Source organism: Macrobrachium rosenbergii, chromosome 35 (assembly GCF_040412425.1).
Source record: "Macrobrachium rosenbergii isolate ZJJX-2024 chromosome 35, ASM4041242v1, whole genome shotgun sequence".
In the NCBI taxonomy this organism is placed as follows: domain Eukaryota; kingdom Metazoa; phylum Arthropoda; class Malacostraca; order Decapoda; family Palaemonidae; genus Macrobrachium; species Macrobrachium rosenbergii.
In genome coordinates, this window is record NC_089775.1 from 416,004 (window position 1) to 438,503 (window position 22,500).

Below are 22,500 nucleotides of genomic sequence, written 5' to 3' on the forward strand. Positions count from 1 at the left end.
CGAGGGTCAAGCAAATGGTGTTGGCCTGCAAATAGCAATGGCTTCATAAACCTCGTGACATGGCTTCTCTTTCCCTGCAGTTTTCTGGATAATAATAATAATAATAATAATAATAATAATAATAATAATAATAATAATAATAATAATAATAAACAAAGCCACTATACAAATGGATGCATCTTGTCTCCACTTCATTGACATGGAGCAAAATTTTATGCAGAATCTCTGTATTACTTTCATTTTGGCCCCAAGATCTCTGCATAGGGACGTGACGTCCCGTCTAGGTCTGGTTCCAGGCCTGGGAATTGAGGTTGTGGGGTGTATGTCTGTTGTGGGAGGTTGTGTTTGTATATTTTATTTTTTTTTAATGTAAAATTATATTTTCTTATATTTTGGGGCCTCATTGTCTGAAACTGTTGAATATATAAGCTGTTTATAATATTTGTTTATGAATTGGTAATCACAACAGGTAATGACGGTTGTAGATTTGGTGTAAGATTTCTATTAAAAAATTGATGCAGAATTAATATTATTTTGTTGATAGTTGCTACCACCACCACTAATAATAATAATAATAATAATAATAATAATAATAATAATAATAATAATAATAATAATAATAATAATTTTTTGCATATTTTTTGGTAGAAAACCTTCTGATATTTTTAATTTTTTTGCTAAATTAATTTTTTTAACAACCCTTAGAAAATTTTGAAGTCCATTCAACTGTCAAACCGAGTGAAATCTTTCGACCCAGCTGCACTAAATCTATGCAGTAACATAGGTAGTGCTTTAGAACTTTTGTTGACCCACCATTGCTCTATTGTGTTAGCAGTTATTTTGTCATTTATTTAAATTATTTTTAGGTTGTAGTCTGAAGAATATAACTAAGAATAATGTCGGCTTCATTCAGAAAGTGACACATAACTTAAAGCGGTTTGTTTTCATTGTTCGCAAAGATAATTAACTTGAGGAGAGAGAGAGAGAGAGAGAGAGAGAGAGAGAGAGAGAGAGAGAGAGAGAGAGAGACCCACCCACCTCACAATTAGAAGGACCTCGTCCTTGACAACATGTGGTTCCCTATTCAGAAGAGTTTGTTTAAGGTTAAAACAGCCTTTGATGACACTGGAGACTAAATGGCAAACATATTTGAAGGTGTAAGTTCTGTTATTGTTGTAAACATGTTGTCTACAGTTTGGTGACAAGTCTCGCTAATTTCTGTGCACCAGGCCCTCAAAATATTTTATACAGTGTTTTATTTGATATAAAATCTTTCTGCATTTTGAAATGGTTATTTTTAGATTTTATGTCGGGTCGTTCTGAAAGGTACATCGAGTCCGCCCCAATTTTGTGCGATATTTTTAGGCACTACTGTACCAAATTTTATAAGATTTTATACTGAATCTTTCCTCTCTCTCTCTCTCTCTCTCTCTCTCTCTCTCTCTCTCTCTCTCTCTCTCTCTCTCTCTCTCTCTCTCTCTCTCAGGGAGCGACCCACTGACCTAGCAAGCATTTCACCCAAGAAACAATTCCACATGACGCAACTCGCTTAAACAGAAAACATAATGCATTCACGCTCGCGCGCGAGCACGCTTCTTCTAAATTAAAGGTGCAAGCACGCAAGCGGGGGGAGGGATGGACAGAAATGCGCAAGAGAGCAGCAATTGCATGCAGGCATTGCTTGCGACATGCAACGGCCGGTATTTTGTCTTCAATGATATATTCGTCACGGAATTGCTTACTATTCTTTGCGCACGCGCGAGCGGGCTGCATGGTTTTAGATTCTGTTGATTGATCGGAGCGCGTTGTGGCTTCAGAGGTTAATAGATTGATTGATCGATTTACTCTGCAACTTTACTTGACCTTAGCAATTTTTAACAGTGATGTGAAGTTAATTGATCGCGTTATCAAGGAAGATATCCCTGGCGTCGCATTTAATGAGCCATTCTCTTCTGAAAGGAAGTTGGTCAAGGGATTAATGAGGGTAAGCAGAGGTAGAATTGATTGATTGATCAGCGTAAGTGGCGTCGCATCTACCGCCTTGACTCTCCAGGAAGAAGGTTGATAAGTAATCATCTCATGTGAAAGATTATTATTATTATTATTATTATTATTATTATTATTATTATTATTAATGACAATCCAGTTTTATTAGGAAACAGTAATCTTCTTAGCTGCTCTCTCTCTCTCTCTCTCTCTCTCTCTCTCTCTCTCTCTCTCTCTCTCTCTCTCTCTCTCTCTCTCTCTCTGAGAGAAAGGGGTGGAGCCTGTGAAGGGGGAGAGAGAGAGAGAGAGAGGGGGGGGGCGAGGAGGGAGTGTTTATAGAAGCCTAGGATAGCCATAAGTATATTGTTCAGTGATCTTCCAGACTTCTGCTTGTATAGTTGTGCGTGTGTGTGCTTTTGTGTGTTGGGGAGCGTGCTTGCTTGCGCTCGCTCTCTCTCTCTCGCGCGCGCGCGCTTGCGTGTGCTTGCTTAGGGGGGTGAAATTCTCAAGTGATTTTCGGTGCATTTAGAAAGTGACGTGTTTGAAAATTATTTATTCAAAAGCTTACGTGTCAGATATGCATTTGATTACTCTGTAATCAAACGTGCTTTTTAAAAACCGTGCTTGTGTTTCCTCATAGAATGTGTACGTATTTGAGTCCTTTAAAACTACGTACACGCACATACATACATACATACATACAATTGAAACCATCGACCTAAGAATTATGTGCTCTAATGCTACGGTTGACCAGATCGTCATGTATCTGTGTGTGTGAGAGAGAGAGAGAGAGAGAGAGAGAGAGAGAGAGAGAGAGAGAGAGAGATTACGAAACTCTTTTAAGAATAAGCTTTTGCGGTGTTTGAAGACACTGCGCTGTGCCCTTGACTCTCTCTCTCAGAGAGAGAGAGAGAGAGAGAGAGAGAGAGAGAGAGAGAGATCATGTGCATGTATTCCCAAAAGCTAAGTACGAAGTTAATCTCTCTGTCTCTCTCTCTCTTTCTCTCTCTATCTTTCTTTCTCTGCTTCCATGGACGTTGGAGTGAAGGAGAGAGAATGTTAAGTCCAAAGTTAATCTCTCTCTCTCTCTCTCTCTCTCTCTCTCTCTCTCTCTCTCTCTCTCTCTCTCTCTCTCTGTGGAAAGACACTGAAAAATAGAGTGCATTAAACATACATTTTGATAAAGAGGAAGTGAGAGAAAGAGAAAGAGAGAGACACAAGACAATACGTAGTACAGTCTCTCTCTCTCTCTCTCTCTCTCTCTCTCTCTCTCTCTCTCTCTCTCTCTCTCTCTCTCTCTCTCTCTCTCATGTCCGTTCGATATTTCATGGCACCAGCAGTGTTGGGGAACTTGGATCGTCAGCTAACTGGGAGGTGAGGTTATAGTACACTCTCCAGCGTGACTGTGTCTGGACTGCGACTGCCTCGAGATATCTCTGTTTTTGTGACTGTTGTCAACAGTTCTGTCCCTGGACCGGTGGCCGATCGGTCACCTGGTTTATAGTGACTGTCCTGATGCATCTAGCGTGTTTGTAGAGGCATTGTGACGAGGAATATCAACTCGCAAAGATATGGTGTTGTGGAGGTATTGTGTTGGAAAGGATAGGCGTGCGAAGATGTGATTGTAGAATATTGTGACTTGGAATACGGACTGTTTTGAACAGTCCTTGACAGGTGGTTTATCAGTTACGTGACTTATAGTGATTTATAGTGCAATAAAGGGATTATGTTGAAAAATATAAGCTTGCAAAGATATGATGGTGAAATTATAGTGACTTGGAATACTGGCTGTGTTGAACTGTTCCTTGACTGGCCGCTTATCAGTCACGTGATCTATAGTGACTGGTGAAGGCACTGTGATGAGAAGTATAGTGAAACGGCAAAGGTGTGATTGTGGAATGATAGTGACTGTTGGAAAGAGACTATTTTGAGGTGCTGACTGTTATTGAACTGTCAGTCCACTATTGTGTAAGATTCATTATTGGTTATAGTGAAATACAGTGCATTTTATAGTGACTATTTTGATAGTGATTTGCATAAACCAACCGCTTTGCTTCAGACTGTACTTGAATTGTGATTCTATAATGTGGTATAATCCGTTCCTTGGTGGTAGTATTGACCGAAAACGTTGTTGCATCCGATCGATCGAATTTCAGGGTTACACAGTCAGCTCAGGAGTTGCTGTTGCTACCGAGGTCCTGTCACGCGACATATACAACCTCGCAGGCCTTAGTGTGACTCACGGCTATCAAACCAGGCTCCTACAGCCTGTTGCAAGGTTGCAGGAATGTTTAGTTTTGCATTCAACAAAGATTAAACCCCTTGAAGACGTTTAAAAGGACTTTTAGATTTGTCTTAAAGGAATCTTAACGAGTACCACTAAAACTTGAGTGGGCAATATATACCCACACTGAGTGCCACTATATCAAGTGGCACTCCAGGTCTAAGTAAGATGCATTTATCGGTGGCACTGACCTTTGTCAAGGTGTAGAACGCCAGGGGAAGGGAGAGGTACCAATTAAAGAGGGTTCTACTTTAAGTCAAGTTTGACATTTTAATTTCGAGGGCTAGGTAGCTTAGTATTTCTATTTTTTATCATCATGGCGAGAGGGGGGGTTGTTATAACCTCGGTACAAAGGTTGTGGGGTGGTCAGGTTGTAATGGAGAGAGAGAGAGAGAGAGAGAGAGAGAGAGAGAGAGAGAGAGAGAGAGAGAGAGAGAGAAGACCCTATTTCGAAACTGATACATCCCCTAATCTCTTCCGCATTCCTCTACACTCATATTATCTTCCCTGTTTCTTCAGCTATCTTATCTTACCACTTCACTTTCTCCTGTCTCCTCCTCCATCACGGTAATCATACCCACTTCAGTTTCTTTCGGGCTCTTCAAAGTGCCCATCTGGGTTGGAATGTTTCCCACCTAAAAAGAGTGGTCTCCCCAGTGCCCCCCCTAAATTGGTTCGTGGTGGGTACCCAAAAAGTGGTTCCTTGTGGCACCCGGAAGTGGTTCGTAGTGGGTACCCAAAAAAGTGGTCCTTATGGCCTTCCCAAAAAAAGTAATCCCTAGTGGACCCCAAAAAGTGGTCCTTATGGCCCTCCTAAAAAAGTGGTCCCTACTGGGCCCCGAAAAATTTTTCCCTAATGGGCCCCCTAAAAAGTGGTCCCTATGGCCATCATGAAAAAGTGGTCCCTAGTTAGCCCCAAATAGTGGTCCCTATGGCTCTCCCAAAAAAGTGGTTCCTTTTGGACCCCAAATAGTAGTGGTTCCTAGTGGGCCCCCAAACAGTGGTTCGTAGTGAGCCCCCAAAAAGTGGTCCCTAGTGGGTCCCCAAATAGTGGTTCGTAGTAGCCCCCAAGAGTGGTCACTAGTGCCCCCCCCCAAAATCCTTAGTGGACCCTTAATATTAATTTTTAAGAATTATTTTAGCAACCATAAGTGCCCAGAATTACTCGCACCAAACCTTAGCACTCGGGTTCAAACAGCCATGGGTCACAGTGTGGTCAGAGTGCTAGTGGAGTGAGTGAGAACGTCCTAGAGAGTCGTTGATAGAATCCTTGAAAGTCCCAGAGTCCTTGAGAGAGACCTAGAGAGGCCTTGATAGAATCCTAGAAAGTCCTAGAGTCCTTGAGAGAGACCTAGAGAGTCCTTGATAGAATCCTAGAAAGTCCTAGAGTCCTTGAGAGAGACCTAGAGAGTCCTTGATAGAGTCTTAGAGAGTCTTAGAATTTCCTTGATAAGTCTTAGAGAGCCCTAGAGTCCTTGATAGAGTCCTACAGAGTCCCAGAGTCCTTGATAAACGAATATTTAATATTAATTTTTCAGAATATAGAATTCCAGACGTGGTTCTGTTTTGATTAAATCGAGCAGTTGACTTTATAGAAACGTGAAGGGAACGAAAACATTATATATTATTATTATTATTCTCATGTCCGTGACAAAGGAATGTTCCCAGTGTTGTTTTGTCTTGTTTTGTCTTGTCTTGATCAGTGAAAACAACTTCAAGAAAAATTAGGAGACGGTACAAGCTGATAGTATTTATGCTCGAGTTTCGATTTGGAAAAATTAGACAGATAGAAGGGTTGATAGGAAGAGAGCAGTGTGGGAATAGAGAAGGAGGCTATTAGGATTTTGAAGATCGTAGGGTGTAAATGACGATACCAGGTATCGTAGGGTGTCACATATAGCAGTGGGCAAGTATCGTAGGTGGATTAGGAAGTAATTGTAGATATCGTAGAGGGAATGTGGGGGATAATTGTAGATAAGAAACTGCTATTTGCAAAGTATTCCAGTTTGAGGAAAAAAATTCCTGTTAATTTGCCTATCACAGAATAGGAATGGTGCCATTTTTAAAGTTATTCCTGGTTGGGAAAAAAAGGAATAGTGTCACGTTTGAATCAGGAACAGTTCCAGTTTTCGGAATATATTTATTTTTGAAAGAATTTACAATACCATTTATAAGACAGAAGTGTTTTGCGTTGCCTCTGATGTGAATTAAGAGTGCCAATTTTTTTTAAATGGCATCCATCTTTCTCGTAACTGTGTCCAAATGTATCCTCTATTTTAAAAAGCAAAATACACTTTCAACTTTCAAAACAGAAAGTTGACAACAGAAAACAGAAATCTTGAAAGTTTTTGAAAAGGTTAATATTTCTCTAAACGTTTTCAATTTCAGAAAAGGAATTTTCTCGGTGGAAACATAATTCATTAATGTAGTGGGAACTCGTATTCCAATTGTGTAATGGTAGTGAAAGTGCCCTTTTGATGTTGGTTAATGATTTAACTTGAAGACTGACAAGTGCCTCGGAAAATCGAGTGTCAGCATGCTTTAAAAAATAAAAGGATTATAATTCCCCCCATTCTGATGTATTTTCTAAGCAAGGTCCCTATGACCTACACACGTTTAGCCAACTTGTGCCTGTAGTAACGAGGTCGGTTTAGAAGTTCAGAAAGCAATGGATTCTGTCGAAGATCTAGAAGGAGTTTCTACTGAAGATGTTGTTTTGCAAAATGGGTAAGTCAAGGTCATTTCAATTGACCTCAGGTTTTTTTTATTTAAGTAATTTTGCACCCTTTTGGTGGGCAGATTTTGGGGAAAGGATGTTGAATTGTGACAGAAAATTTTTGAATTATTAAATGGGATTTTAATAATTTTTGAAAACATTATGATTTTATTTTGTTTTCATTGTATACAGGCATAATACACACACACACACACACACACACACACACATATATATATATATATATTATATATATATTTGTGTAAATGTTTATTTTTTATTTGGTTACATGAAGATGGAGGCAGTCTAGCCTCGGAAAGATTGAAATAAAAATGAATTTTTGACCCTTTTTTATAACTGAGGTCCCTTTATATATATATATATATATATATATATATATATATATATATATATATATATATATATATATATCACAATAAAAACTACATGACCAGACCAATATGTTGCTAAAGAACATGACCAAATGTCTCAAGAACCACATGAACCGGTCAGTATGTTACCCACCACACGCAAACAAGACAGAACCTCCCCCCAGGGGGCAACCCGACCTTGGGAGAGAGATTCAAGGACGAATGCAACAATGTCGTGACATTATCATGCATTTTGCATCGACAGTGAAAGCGACGGGTCCTCGTTCATGCCGGCAGTGATCGATGAATTTTAACGGCCATGCGAGCAGAGAATGTGGCTGAGGTTGATCGCCTGTCACGCCTTACAGCCTACCTACTCTCGATCTCCCGTCCAGCTCTGAGTGACCTCTTGGGTCCCAGTGCTTTGCCTGTGGCCCAAACTCTGCGTACCGTTCCGTTCCGTTACCTGCCCAGGCCTGAACGAGGTGAGAACGGGAAAAAAGAGGAAATTGAGGGTTAACCAGGAAGATCGGATGGTTGCCGTTGTACCTCCTCCAAATCGGGGACCATCACAGAACGGCTTTTCCTTCTAGAATGTCAGAATCTCCGCCCCTGTTTTTGTTTTTTATAGAGGCGTGATTGATAGCTGTGTTTGTGGTCAAAATCCACAGAATAATAATAATAATAATAATAAAACGCTTTACTAAGCACGCATGCGCAAACGCTCATACATTTTAAGCTCAGCCGCGGAAAATGGCCCATTCCTATGCTTCTCCATGATTTTGGGAACTTGACCGTGTACCAGCATGAAGGCATTGCAGCAATGAGAGAGAGAGAGAGAGAGAGAGAGAGAGAGAGAGAGAGAGAGAGAGAGAGAGAGAGAGAGAGAGAGAGAGAGAGAGAACCATTATTACTGTTTGTCAGTAATGAAAAAATTTTTGTCTAATTAATCTAATTATTATTATTATTATTATTATTATTATTATTATTATTATTATTATTATTATTATTGCATCAACATTACCACCACATAACGACCACATAACACAGCAGTAACCACATAAAATTGCAATTTAAACCCTACGTAAACATAAATAACAGCACTGATAACTCGCTGGAGAATTATAATTATAATGACGCCTTTCTCGTATAGGAGATAATTATGAGTAATAATGAAAATGACAAGAATTATATATATATATATATATATATATATATATATATATATATATAAATATATATATATGGGTTTAGACATCCTCACAAGGTCCTAAATTCATCTTATCTTCAAGACGAAGGCTACCCTCTCTGATGGCCCATTTCCAGGGCCCGGGGAAATTGACCCCAGGGAACGGGGACCGTGCAGACGAAACGCCCTTTTTTCCCATCAGCCTCTCGTCCCAAAGAAGGGTCCAGGAAAATACCGACCTTGTGTGACCACAACAAAAGGGTCAGTTTGCAACGTGAATCCCAACCACTGCATAGCTATGTACTGTGCAGTAGTTTTTGTCAAATTTTATTTTCAGGAAAATTTGGACCGGGTAGTGATGCTGCAACTGTCAAAACACACACACACACACACACACACACACACACACACACACACACACACACACACACACACACTCCAGGAGAATGTTGATACTCACTCCATAGGTGTTTATAACATTAGTTCTCATTCACGCCACTAGGTGGCTCTAATAGAGGGACATTCTGTTCACCAGAGGGCAGGTCGGTAGTTTCCATTCTTATAATTGAGGTCTTTTGTTCATTGAATATTCATGTTATTAATATTATATATTTTTTCCGTTTGAAAGTACTTTTTATTCTGCTTGATAAAAGTGTAAAGGTTAATTATTTAGGTTTGTAATAATAATAATAATAATAATAATAATAATAATAATAATAATAATAATAATAATAATAATAATAATAATAATAATAACTTCCACAATATGGAGAGATTACATTAAAATCACATCATGATTTGTACATCATTGTGTGTCATGAAAGACTACCTCTCACTCTCTCTCTCTCTCTCTCTCTCTCTCTCTCTCTCTCTCTCTCTCTCTCTCTCTCTCTATCAGTATTAGACAGGAGATAGTTAGGCCCACCCAATTTTCGGCCCCGAAACTGAATGGCACAGGAAAAAATTCTGCTTGAAAGCAGATATGAATCTTTCTGCTTTAAGCAGGGTAGGCGTGGACTAACTCTCTCTCTCTCTCTCTCTCTCTCTCTCTCTCTCTCTCTCTCTCTCTCTCTCTCTCTCTCTCTCTGGAAAGAAAAGGTTATAGATGCCACATTTTTCCACTATGACATAGCAAGCTTTGCTATGAGATAAAGCACAAACAATTCAGTGTAAGGCGTACTGTAGACACTACCCTCTCTCTCTCTCTCTCTCTCTCTCTCTCTCTCTCTCTCTCTCTCTCTCTCTCTCTCTCTCTCTCTCTCTCTCTCTCCGCAAAAGCCATGAGGACAGAAGTGCGTCTTTGTGGTAAGACCATCTCCAGGGTATTGCTTGCACATGCAAGCAAAACAGAGGGCACGTATGCTTGCGTGCGCGCACACATATAGATATAGAAGGAGAGAGAGAGAGAGAGAGAGAGAGAGAGAGAGAGAGAGAGAGAGAGAGAGAGAGAGAGAGAGAGAGAGCTGTCTTAGATAATTCTACCTCTTCCTATTGATCATTCAATATATATTCCTCACTTTAATGCAACCATGATGTCAAAAAATCATGTCCCTCCAAATTTATTCATATCTTTAACCAAATCACCTTCTTTCCTTTGTTTTCATCCATTGTTTCAGTATAGGATGTTGGCAGGATATCTCTGCAAGCATCCTTCGTACAAAAGTATAAAGTCCTTCAGATGGTAATCCTACAAGTTCCTGTCATTCAAATTATCCAGGCTGATATCCTGACATTTCTCTTTGAACAGTATGAGATAATGTTATCATCAACCTGTTTTTGGGTATTTGTATACACAATGGTAATCTCTCTCTCTCTCTCTCTCTCTCTCTCTCTCTCTCTCTCTCTCTCTCTCTCTCTCTCTCTCTCTCTCTCTGAGAGAAAGACCTGAGGGACAGAATTGTTTCATTTTGTGTAAGAGAGATGATTTTTATTATTATTATTATTATAATTATTATTATTATTATTATTATTATTATTATTATTTTCTACCAGAGAAATAAAAGTATTATTATTATTATTATTATTATTATTATTATTATTATTATATTATTATTATTTACCAAAGAAATAACAGTATTATTATTATTATTACTATTATTATTATTTTTATTATTATTATTATTATTTACCAAAGAAATAACAGTATTATTATTATTATTATTATTATTATTATTTACCAAAGAAATAACAGTATTATTATTATTATTATTATTATTATTATTATTATTATTATTATTATTATTATTATTATTATTATTATTATTATTATTGACCAAAGAAATAAAAGTATAAACGTCATCTTGATCACAAGCCACTGGCCATAATCCAATGCTTCATGTTACTCTAATATATAGCCGTGGAAGGCCTTGTTCCATTAAGGAATAGGACAGGGATTTTAGAAAAAACTCTCTCTCTCTCTCTCTCTCTCTCTCTCTCTCTCTCTCTCTCTCTCTCTCTCTCTCTCTCTCTCTCTCTCTCTCTGAGTGGTGAGATGTTAACAATTGGGTCGCTGGGTGGGGGTATACCCCTACCCACCTCCCTGGATAGAGGTGGTGGAGAAGGTCCAGTGGTGGAGTTTTGGAGAGAGATCGTTGGAGAGGATTGTTGGAGATTGGTGAGAGGAGTTTGTTGGAGAAATACCCTTCTCAAGGTCACATGTGGTAGGATGACCTTGTGGAATTAATAAGAAAATGAGTAATGAAAATGGTAAATTTTGTTTCACACCTGGAATTATAAATGATAGGAGAGAGAGAGAGAGAGAGAGAGAGAGAGAGAGAGAGAGAGAGAGAGAGAGAATTCTACCCATGTTTCACGTATATGCTTCTTTTGCATCATCATAATGTAAGATTTCATCCTCTGAATAATAATAATAATAATAATAATAATAATAATAATAATAATAATAATAATAATAATAATAATAATAATAATAATAATAATAATATCTATCGTCAAAAGACAAAATAATTTTATCGCAAAAAATATTTGGAATCGCCAGAAGCATAATCCTTCGCATATCAATTCCCAATAAAAGGAAAATATGGAATATTTTCCGCGAAACAAATATGCAAATCTGTCGAACCTGGAGACGAGAGAGAGACATTAAATATTCAGATATTTTCCATAATTAAAATGACAAGTAAATTTTCGAGGTGTATAGAACGGGTCTCTTGAAATATATATATATATATTATTTATTTATTTATTTATTTCCTCACCAGTGGCCAAACCAAGTTTGAATCCCACCCTTTGTATAGAAAACATCTAAATCTACCAACCATGTACTTTGTAGTTAGATGACTTTGTAGGATTATATCAGGGTTCGGTAAAGTTACAGGCTAGCAACCTCATCCCGAAAAGGTTGCTGAGAGTCTCAGATGACTGGAAAAGGGGAAAAACGTGGTTTGGTTAGCCTTGACTCCATTAGGGCATTGATGTGTAAATTTTGAGTTATGCCCATTATAAGCACCAACAGCTCATAGCATTAACCTGACACCTCGCCTCTTGGATGGCATAGGGTCTAAAGTGGGCGGGGTATTTTATACCAGGGCATGGGCGTGGGTGTAGGGGCGTATTCCCCCCACCCCCACCCCCACCCCCACCCCCCACGCCCTTCATTCTTCAGTCCAGGTGTTACGGAAAGCGTTGCGCTTATTTGAAAGTTCACGTAAGTCAAAATGGCTCTATGACATTTGTAAAGTTCATTTCTCATGAGAGTCAATCAATCATTTATCTCTCTCTCTCTCTCTCTCTCTCTCTCTCTCTCTCTCTCTCTCTCTCTCTCTCTCTCTCTCTCTCTCTCCTGATCTTACAGAAAAAGATAAGTTTTTTGTGTATGCGAGATATCTAACAGGTGGTTCTATCCAAGGAGAGAGAGAGAGAGAGAGAGAGAGAGAGAGAGAGAGAGAGAGAGGAAAAATATATATATATATATATATATATATATATATATATATATATATATATATATATATGTATATATTCTTCCAGGAATATAAATATTTCTCCTTTTCCAGGAATAAATATTTACATTTTTCTGTCTTCCAGTAACTTAAATCTTCTCTCTTCCAGACACGAATGCTCACATCTTCTCCCATTCTCCCTACAGGACCGAGACAGCCACCCAACAAAAACCGGCCTCCAAGGTGCGAGTCACCTTCTACGAGAGCTCCAAGCCCCTAGTGGTCACCTCTCCGGAGCCTTCCGAGTTCGACCAGTACTCTCCGCAGGATTTCATCATGGCTTCCCCTCTCTCAGACGGGACCCACCTCCCGCCGGCCTTCGACAGACAGTTAAGGTGGGGTTTATGAAGGTTCATGAAGGTTCAAGAAGGTTTGTTTGGGTTTAGGAAGGTTCCGTTAAGGCCTGAAGGGTTAAATGTTCGGTAAGGTTCATTTGAAAGTTTTAAACACTCACACTGCTCTTCACCTGTCAACCCTTCTTTCTGTTAATTCAAGGTTCATTGAGGTTTAAGAAGGTTTTATGAAGGTTTAAGAAGGTTTGTTTGGGTTTAGGAAGGTTCAGTTAAGGTCTGAAGGGTTAAAAGTTCAGTAAGGTTCATTTAAAAGTTTTTAACACTCACTGCTCTTCACCTATCAACCCTTCTTTCTATTAATTCAAGGTTCACTGAGGTTTGAAGGATTGATAAGGTTGTTTTTTAAGATAAGGTTTAATTTTATTAAGCCTTAAGGTTTCAGTAAGGTTTATTAAAGGCTTAAAGGTTCCATAAGGTTCATTTAAAGGCTGTTCAAACGCTCCCACTACTCTTCACCTATCAACCCTACTTTCTATCACGTCATCCAATCTCCCTCTCCGCAGAGAAATAAGTTTTCCATAATGGAGATTTGGCTAAACCTACACTTCTCTTCCCCTATTAATTTCATATTAGTTTTTCAATCGAAGTTATATTATAATTTTGATAGTGATTTTACCTCCATATTCTTCATATTTTTTCCTCTGAACAATGTCATAAATAATGCTATGAATCTAGAGTTCATTTTTTTACTTTATATATATTATCAAAGTATATATATATATATATATATATATATATATATATATATATATATATATATATATATATATATATATATATATATATATATATATATATATATATGAAAATGTTTGTTTATTGCAGAATTATGATGAGGATTTATTTTATTATAAATACTTACATTAGTTACCGACCTCTGTATTTAAAATTTTATATATTATTTTCTGAAGAAAAAAATTATTATATAGTTTTATTTTGTTGTAAGAAATATTTTGATTTCACTCGTTACTGAAAAAAAATGTTATGGAAAAAATATCCATAATTATGGGCAGGAAAAAAGACCTTTTTGAATATGACAGAATTGGAGAGAATATATATATCAGATAATTTGAAAAGTACCTATAAGTTTTCCACAATCATAACTTGATACAATCACAACCACAACACCCCGAAAGGAAACTATAACTCCAAACTATAGCCAGATGAAAGGGCTAAATTCCTATACAACTACAACTCCATATTAACAACCGTAAATGCGAAATATTTCCCAAAAAAGTAAGAGAATCGATACCGTCCAACTCGACCTCCGCCATCGCTATAGGGAGCCTCGAGACTCAGTATAGTCACCCATTTAAAGTCCCATTTTCTTTCCCAAGGCTTCCGTTTTCTTTGACGGTTACGATAATAAATATTATAATAATTGTTAATTATATATAATTATTATGTAAATAATTATGTTAATTATATGATTCTGTTAATAATCACATAATTATGTTGATTTTTTTGGTTTAATGTGGTCCTATTTGGTTTAATGTGGTCCAGTTTGGTTTAATGTGGTCCACTTTTATTTAATGTGGTCCAGTTTGGTCTAATGTGGTCTATTTTGGTCGAATGTGGTCCATTTTTGTCTAATCTGGTCCATTTCATTTTAATGTGGTCCAATTTGGTCTTAATGTGGTGTATTTTGGTCTAATGTGGTCTACTTCGGCCCAACGTGGTCCAGTTTGGTAATACTGGTCTAATATGGTCCATTTTGGTCTATTATGGTCCAATTTGGTCGAGTGTGGTCCATTTTGATTTAATGTGGTCGAATTTGGTCGAATGTGGTCCATTTTGATTTAATGTGGTCCAGTTTTGTCTAATGTGGTCCATTTTGATCCAGTATGGTCCATTTGGGTCCATATCGGTCCAATTTGACCCACTTTTTGAACCATATATTCGACAAACTCATGACAGGGAACGCCCATATCCCCTCCCCCCCTCCCCCCCCCTCCCATAGGGCCAAGGGAAGTGACATTTTCGGGTGCTGGCGGAACCAAGATCACCCTTCAGGGGTTTTCCGTCATAAGGGAAGGAAGGGGGTTTTAGGGGGGGATTTGGGCTTGGCTGGTTATCCTGTAAGGGGGTAGGGGAAAGGGGAAGGGGGCCCAGACCCCCTCCCCAAAATCGATTTCCCCCCAGCCTCGATTTTTTTCAACAAATTATTGCCATATGTTGCGGGAAGTAGATTGAGAATTATTTTTATCTATTTTATGATTTTAAGAAGTTTTTAGTTTAAATTTATTACTTAAAAAGATAAAACTTTTTTTGTAATATATTTTGAGAGAGAGAGAGAGAGAGAGAGAGAGAGAGAGAGAGAGAGAGAGAGAGAGAGAGAGAGAGAGAGAGAGAGAGGGGTGACGCAATTCGCTATCTGGCAACACACGTCATTCCTCCCCTCTGTTGCCCTTGAAACTGGTTGCGGGTGTATGATGACTCCTTTATTTTGGGTGTGGGTTTTAGGGGGATTTGGGAGGGGGGGGGGAAGAAGGAGCTCTGTCACGCCTCATTTATTGAATAACCCTTAACCCCTTTTTATTTTGGGAGGGGGAGGGGTTTAATCCAGCCTCAAATGCGTAGAATGAATGACAGTGTTGCCGCCATATCGTCATACCTTTTACAGGGAGTTGTCAAAATCTTTTTGTTTATGATTATTCATTGTTAGTTCCGGGGGGCGTGGGTGGGAGGGGGCTGGGGGGTGTACACCCCTTGATGCCTTACATATGGTGCTGTCACTTCAAAGAGAGAGAGAGAGAGAGAGAGAGAGTTAAACTCATAAAGAGAATCTTATTAATAGTTCTCATATAGTTTCTATCTCATTCTTCTGATTGTATACAAATTGTTCCTCTCTCTCTCTCTCTCTCTCTCTCTCTCTCTCTCTCTCTCTCTCTCTCTCTCTCTCTCTCTCTCTCAATGGAGAGAGAGAGAGAGAGCCAGCCAGCCAGCCAAGAACGCAGAGGCTAATGTTGACAAATTACATTTAATAATTATAGCTCATGAATGCGAACTTGACTCCTCTCTCTCTCTCTCTCTCTCTCTCTCTCTCTCTCTCTCTCTCTCTCTCTCTCTCTCTCTCTCTCTCTTATACACTTAGAGAGGCCGATGGAATGGGCAACCAATTATCACATATTTGAGTACCATCATTACAGGACATCATTTTTAACATTTTTGTCAGGTCCATGACCTGACCTGACCTTACCTGACGTGACCTGTGACCTCTCTGTGATCTACTGGACCATCCATCTCTCAGAGGTCAGGTCAGCCCGTGCTTACTGCTTCTATAGCACCTCAGTCTTCCCATTTTCACTACATTTTCAAACCATCTGGGTCTTTGAGGTACTGTAGATTTGGAAAGAAGAAATTTTGGGAGAAAATCATTTTAAATAAATTATTAAAAATCATTTTAAATTGATGAACCAAAATATCAGAAAATGGGGAAAATGGGTCCTCGTTGTTGCCATTACAATAGGAACAAGTAGATTAGCAGGCCTCTCTGTAGACAGACATCTGTAGGAAGTTTTTATTTGTGGTGTTTAGCAGAGCTGTGAGTCATGTATAAACACTTATTAAATTTGATGAGAATTCATGAAAGTCGAGATGCTGTGTCGTAGGAGAGAGAGAGAGAGAGAGAGAGAGAGAGAGAGAGAGAGAGAGAGAGAGAGAGAGAGAGAGAAAGAAGACACAACAATGGACTGACCACAGCTTTTTGGTCATCATGAACAGTTTAGTTAACTTGGCCAGGTAGCTGGGTACTCTTCCTGGAGAGAGAGAGAGAGAGAGAGAGAGAGAGAGAGAGAGAGAGAGAGAGGAGGGGGGGGTGTGGGCCAGGTTTAAAATACCCAAATAATTCCAATCGATTTGACCCGTAAGCCTAAACCTGATCCCAGGTTTTAAGTCTCTCTCTCTCTCTCTCTCTCTCTCTCTCTCTCTCTCTCTCTCTCTCTCTCTCTCTCTCTCTCTCTCTCTCTCGTGTGGCCTGCACCTGTTCTGAGGTGAAATACCTCACCTAATCTATTGGGTCCTTCCGCTAAACAAAATAAGGTATTTTTACTTATCTCAGGCCAAGACTCCCGGTATAAAATTAGGGACTTTATTTCCTATGTTACTAACAAACCCCTTTCCTCATTTAGGTATCAGATCTTGTTTATCTCTCTCTCTCTCTCTCTCTCTCTCTCTCTCTCTCTCTCTCTCTCTCTCTCTCTCTCTCTCTGTAAGGTACTCGTTTACTAGTGTATAGTTTAATGTAATGTATTTAAGTGTTATAACAATAATTGCATTTTTGGGAGTAAAATATATTTATATATATATAGCAAAGTCAGACGCGTTTAGCAACACCTGGGGTTCGAACCGATGTAAACATAATCAGGAAGTTAGAGAGAGAGAGAGAGAGAGAGAGAGAGAGAGAGAAAATGTCGCGACTGTTTAACTCTATAAACATAACAAAAGACGTTATTCACAGCTGGTCAGATACCTGAAGGATTAGACAAAGCCTTGATGGTTACACACACACTCTCTCTCTCTCTCTCAGAACGCATCTCATTGTTGGAACTTCTTCACAGACAGGACAAGCGACACGTGGAACGAACACCAACAGCCACCGGAAGTTGTAAACAGCAACAGCTTGGAAGAGTTTAAAAGAAATAGACAAAATCGTTTGAGAAGAATGATGTCTCCTCAGATGGACTGATAATAAATGGCGAGTCTTTGAGCCGTCCTGATTCTTGTAATTCTCTCGAATTGCAGGAGAATTTTGAGGTTGATTTGAAAGATCTCTCTCTCTCTCTCTCTCTCTCTCTCTCTCTCTCTCTCTCTCTCTCTCTCTCTCTCTCTCTCTCTCTGTCTACAGGGAGTCGGTTCAATGGTAGATATTTGGGTAATATCATTACAGTCCAATTATTATTATTATTATTATTATTATTATTATTATTATTATTATTACTACAAAAATTGCCATCAATCCCACTACTATTACTATTTGTCTATTATTTTTAAATCCTTCTATATTAATAAGTGATTATAGATCCTCTGTATAATCTGTAATCCAGATGCACGATAACTTACGGTGGCGATTCGTCTCTTCACAATTTTATTTCCCTGAATATTTCATCTTATTTGCCCCTGAATTATTCAGGGCATTTGCCTTAGTGTGTTGAACTTTCTCCGGAATGAGAGAGAGAGAGAGAGAGAGAGAGAGAGAGAGAGAGAGAGAGAGAGAGAGAGAGAGACTGGGACAACAGTATTAAGTTTTCGCAAACTCTCGATCGATCGAAAGAGAGAGAGAGAGAGAGAGAGGGAGATAAGTGACGTCACTTGCTCTCTCTCTCTCTCTCTCTCTCTCTCTCTCTCTCTCTCTCTCTCTCTCTCTCTCTAAACGATTTTGTTTGACGTTTAGTTCTCGTCGTTGAAAACATTGCTTCAAAAAATCGATGAATGAATTGGAGCAAATATTAAATCTCTCTCTCTCTCTCTCTCTCTCTCTCTCTCTCTCTCTCTCTCTCTCTCTCTCTCTCTCTCTCTCTCAATGTCTGAACCGAGACCAAAGAATGACATTTTTCGAAGTTGGGGGAAACTATTCACAGAATTTTAAATTCAGAATGTAACAAGACTGAAAAGCTATTATTATTATTATTATTATTATTATTATTATTATTATTATTATTATTATTATTATTATTATTATTATTATTATTATTATAAATCAGTGTATTTTTCCTTCAGATAAAAAAAACTTTGGTATGTCCTTAAAATATTAAGGGCAAAATATTTTTACTTTTGCAACGACGTAAAAATATTTAAGGTCTAGATTTTTATATTTTCTTAAATAAAATATATATATATATATATATATATATATATATATATATATATATAAACTCAAATAAAATTCAAAAACATTTTATGTTTTGTTAACTTCAAAAGCATTAGTATATTGAGAAGTCTTTTACCTTAAACTCAATATCTGTCTTTGCAAATGAGAGAGAGAGAGAGAGAGAGAGAGAGAGAGAGAGAGAGAGAGAGAGAGAGAGAGAGAGAGAGAGAGAGATATTTCCCCTTTCTTTGTAGTCCTCGCTTACTCCTTTGTTCACTGTTCGTTTATTTATACCGCATTCGTTTTCTTTGTGTGCTTTCTATTTAGAAAGCCACTTTCTCCGTATTCTAAGAATTCGGGAAATGGGACAGTTCGCCTGTGTATATATGTGATATAGATTTCTTTGGTTTTCTGTTAGCCAGGATTATATATTTTTGCCTATATCACTTTTATTTTTCAATATTTACTTGCCCTCTCTCTCTCTCTCTCTCTCTCTCTCTCTCTCTCTCTCTCTCTCTCTCTCTCTCTCTCTCTCTCTCTCTCTCTCTCTCTCTCTGAAATTGCAGGAGTAATCTGAGGCTGATATATAAATATATATATTTAATATTTATATATTTAATATTAACTCTTCCATAGCTTCAAAGAGACATTCTCTCTCTCTCTCTCTCTCTCTCTCTCTCTCTCTCTCTCTCTCTCTCTCTCTCTCTCTCTCTCTCTCTCTCTCTCTCTCTCTCTCTCTCTCTGAAATTGCAGGAGTAATCTGAGGCTGATATATAAATATATATATTTAATATTTATATATTTAATATTAACTCTTCCATAGCTTCAAAGAGACATTCTCTCTCTCTCTCTCTCTCTCTCTCTCTCTCTCTCTCTCTCTCTCTCTCTCTCTCTCTCTCTCTCTCTCCTTCCTAACGACGCCCCATACAGGCAGTTAGTGAAGGTCCATTTGGGCTGCCTGCTTTGCCTAAACAGGCGATTTGGAACCCCTATATGGCCCCATTTCCCAAATCTCCCCCTTTCCAGGTGACCTCTTTATGACCCGAGGTCGCCTGTGTGACCCTTGCTTTCCGTCAGTCACTTACTTATTTAATCTAAGTAATTTTCTATTTATTTTTCTATTTATTTATTCGGGTCTATTTTGGATTGTCGTCATGGAAAGAGCATCGTTCGTTATTCACGCAGGGGATCGATGGACGTACAGTCGCACATACAAGTCCCCATACTTGTCTCGTGGAGAGGCGAGAGAGAGAGAGAGAGAGAGTCAGGTGTGGTATAATTTCACCTGCCCAGTTCCTCTCCCTCTCTCCCTCACACACACACTCACACGCACACACACCCAGTGCCCATCCCTCCTACCCTGGGCACGTTCAAAGATGAAGAAGCATTCCGGACATGTTACTCATGCCCGACTCACCTCCTCCTCCTTCCCCTCCTCCTCATACTCGCCTCCTGACTTTGAATTCGTCTCCCCAACAAATTTCCTGTTCTTTTTCATTAGTTTATATCATTTTTCCTCACTTTCACTCTTGGCTGGTTGGAATGTGTTAGAACAATTGTTCTGTAAAGGAGCAGTTTGTTCATCGATATGTGATGTAATCTGGCAACGGAAACTTTTTAATTGCGTTTTTTGGAGTCCTTAAACTAACGCATATAAATATAATAAGCCCAATATCTTTACAAAAATAACCAACTTACCACAACTTATTGCGTATCTGGCAACACCTTCGTAGCACAAGGGGGGCGTGGCTTAAATCTTAACTTGGGTTGTCACTGCCCTGAAATTTCAGAACAGGAAGTTAGTGGGCTTTCTAAGTGACTTAGGAACACTTTGTAAGTTGTAGAAAGTGTTGTGTAAGATCTTGACTTATTTAAAGGGTTGTTTTTGTTTATTATTTTTGTGGGGCTTAGTTACCCTCTCTCTCTCTCTCTCTCTCTCTCTCTCTCTCTCTCTCTCTCTCTCTCTCTCTCTCTCTCTCTTGATGACATGAATCCATATAAAACGTCCCCTATCGGATTAGGTCGCGAAAGGGTTAACGAGACGGTCAGGATAAATTTAGGGACTCCCTGATTCTTATGCGTCATTAGTGAGAGAGAGAGAGAGAGAGAGAGAGAGAGAGAGAGAGAGAGAGAGAGAGAGAGAGAGAGAGATAGGGTGATCAGTTGATTAAGGGTGAGGTGAGGTATTCGGCCATTTTGGGTAGGGGGTGGAGGTCCTATATTCTTCCTCCTCCTCTTCCGATCTTACCCACCTCTCTCTCTCTCTCTCTCTCTCTCTCTCTCTCTCTCTCTCTCTCTCTCTCTCTCTCTCTCTCTCTCTCTCTCTCTCCACCCCAGTGAACACACCTTGCATTGTCACGGCCACCATAAATGATGACCTTGTCAGTTGATCGAGGTTTTTGTCTGTCACACTTTTTGGATGATATTACCACCGTGAGGTCTCTTGTTTAAAAATCGTTTCCATAAAATATTAGCAAATATTTATCCCTACAGAACAACATACTAATATATAGGCTTTTATTTTTGGAAGGACAAATGCTTTTTTAGGTTTAAGATTTGAATTTACAGATATTTTTGTTTGAATATTCCAGAAATATTTCTGGAACGACCACATATTTTGGTTTTCAGGAGTTGGACTGGAAAATATTATTGTATAAGTGTTGGCAGAAAATATTATTGTATAGGTGTTGGCAGGGCCAACGTTTTAGTGTTCAAGAGTTGGAAGTGTTGTCATAACAAGTGTTCTAAGGATTAGGTGTTGGAAGGACCAATATTTAAGTTTGCAAGAGTTGGAAGATAAAATATTATAGTATAAGTGTTGGAAGAATAATTGTTGTAAGGCTTACTTGTTGGAAGGACCAACATCTTAACCTTTGATGAATTAGAACAAATAGTTCAAGTGTTGGCTGAATACTTTAGGAATAATTCTTAGGACTTATTTTAGTTTTCAAGAATTAAAAAAAAATTTAGGTTTAGATTTGTTTAATGTCAAAAACTTTTATTTCTACTTTGTGGTATAAATATTTTAGGTCATAAGTGTTGGAAACAAATATTTTTTATATTATAAGTGTTGGAAATAAAAAATATATTTTTGGTTATAAATGCTGGAAAATTTATAGTGTTATAAGGGGTCTAGTTAAAATCTGAAGATATTGGAAATATAATTGTTAATTTCTGCAACAGAAAATGTTGGCAGAAGTGAGGTCTCGTGTAGGAATGACAACACCTTCGAAAATACACTTGACCTTGAATTGTAGGTCGAGGTCACCAGTTGTGATCGATTTTTGGTCATATCAGTCAACTTGCAAGTCCAAGGAAGGAAGTAATAATAATAATAATAATAATAATAATAATAATAATAATAATAATAATAATAATAATAATAATATCCACTAAATGGTTGCTGTAATATCAACTGTCAGTTTTCAAATTAGAGTTATATTATACATTTCCTGTTCATGTGATTATGCCATTTGATTCTCGCATTCATGTGTGTGTGTGTTGTGTACATATGTATATGTATGGTAAATGTGTACGTGTGTACATAGAGCTTAAATCTGTATTGTGACAGGACACACACACATACACAAACACAAAATATATATAGAGAATTATTAACAATATTTTACAGGATTTTAAAGACACTTAGAGTTACCCCAGACAGGGCAGGTAAGAGAGAGAGAGAGAGAGAGAGAGAGAGAGAGAGAGAGACAAGTCTGGGTGACAGAGAGAGAGAGAGAGAGAGAGCAGTCAATGGTTTGGCTGGGATGCCAAGTGCTCCTCCCCCCCCCCCCACCCAGTTTCTCATCAATAACACCTCGAAAGATACG

General features: G+C 38.3%; 1 protein-coding gene across 14 annotated transcripts in view; it reads left to right on the forward strand.

The window, feature by feature from the left end:
* The window catches only part of LOC136856274 (neurofilament heavy polypeptide), a 264,779-nt gene that overhangs the window by 221,084 nt on the left and 21,195 nt on the right, over window positions 1-22,500 (forward strand). For 10 of the 14 annotated variants that reach the window (XM_067133979.1, XM_067133974.1, XM_067133978.1 and 7 more), the window contains one exon: window positions 12,655-12,843. The exons of the other annotated variants lie outside the window; for them this stretch is intronic. In XM_067133979.1, coding sequence (XP_066990080.1) covers window positions 12,655-12,843 — 189 coding nt within the window. The remainder of the gene's footprint in view (window positions 1-12,654; window positions 12,844-22,500) is intronic. 14 annotated transcript variants of the gene reach the window in all.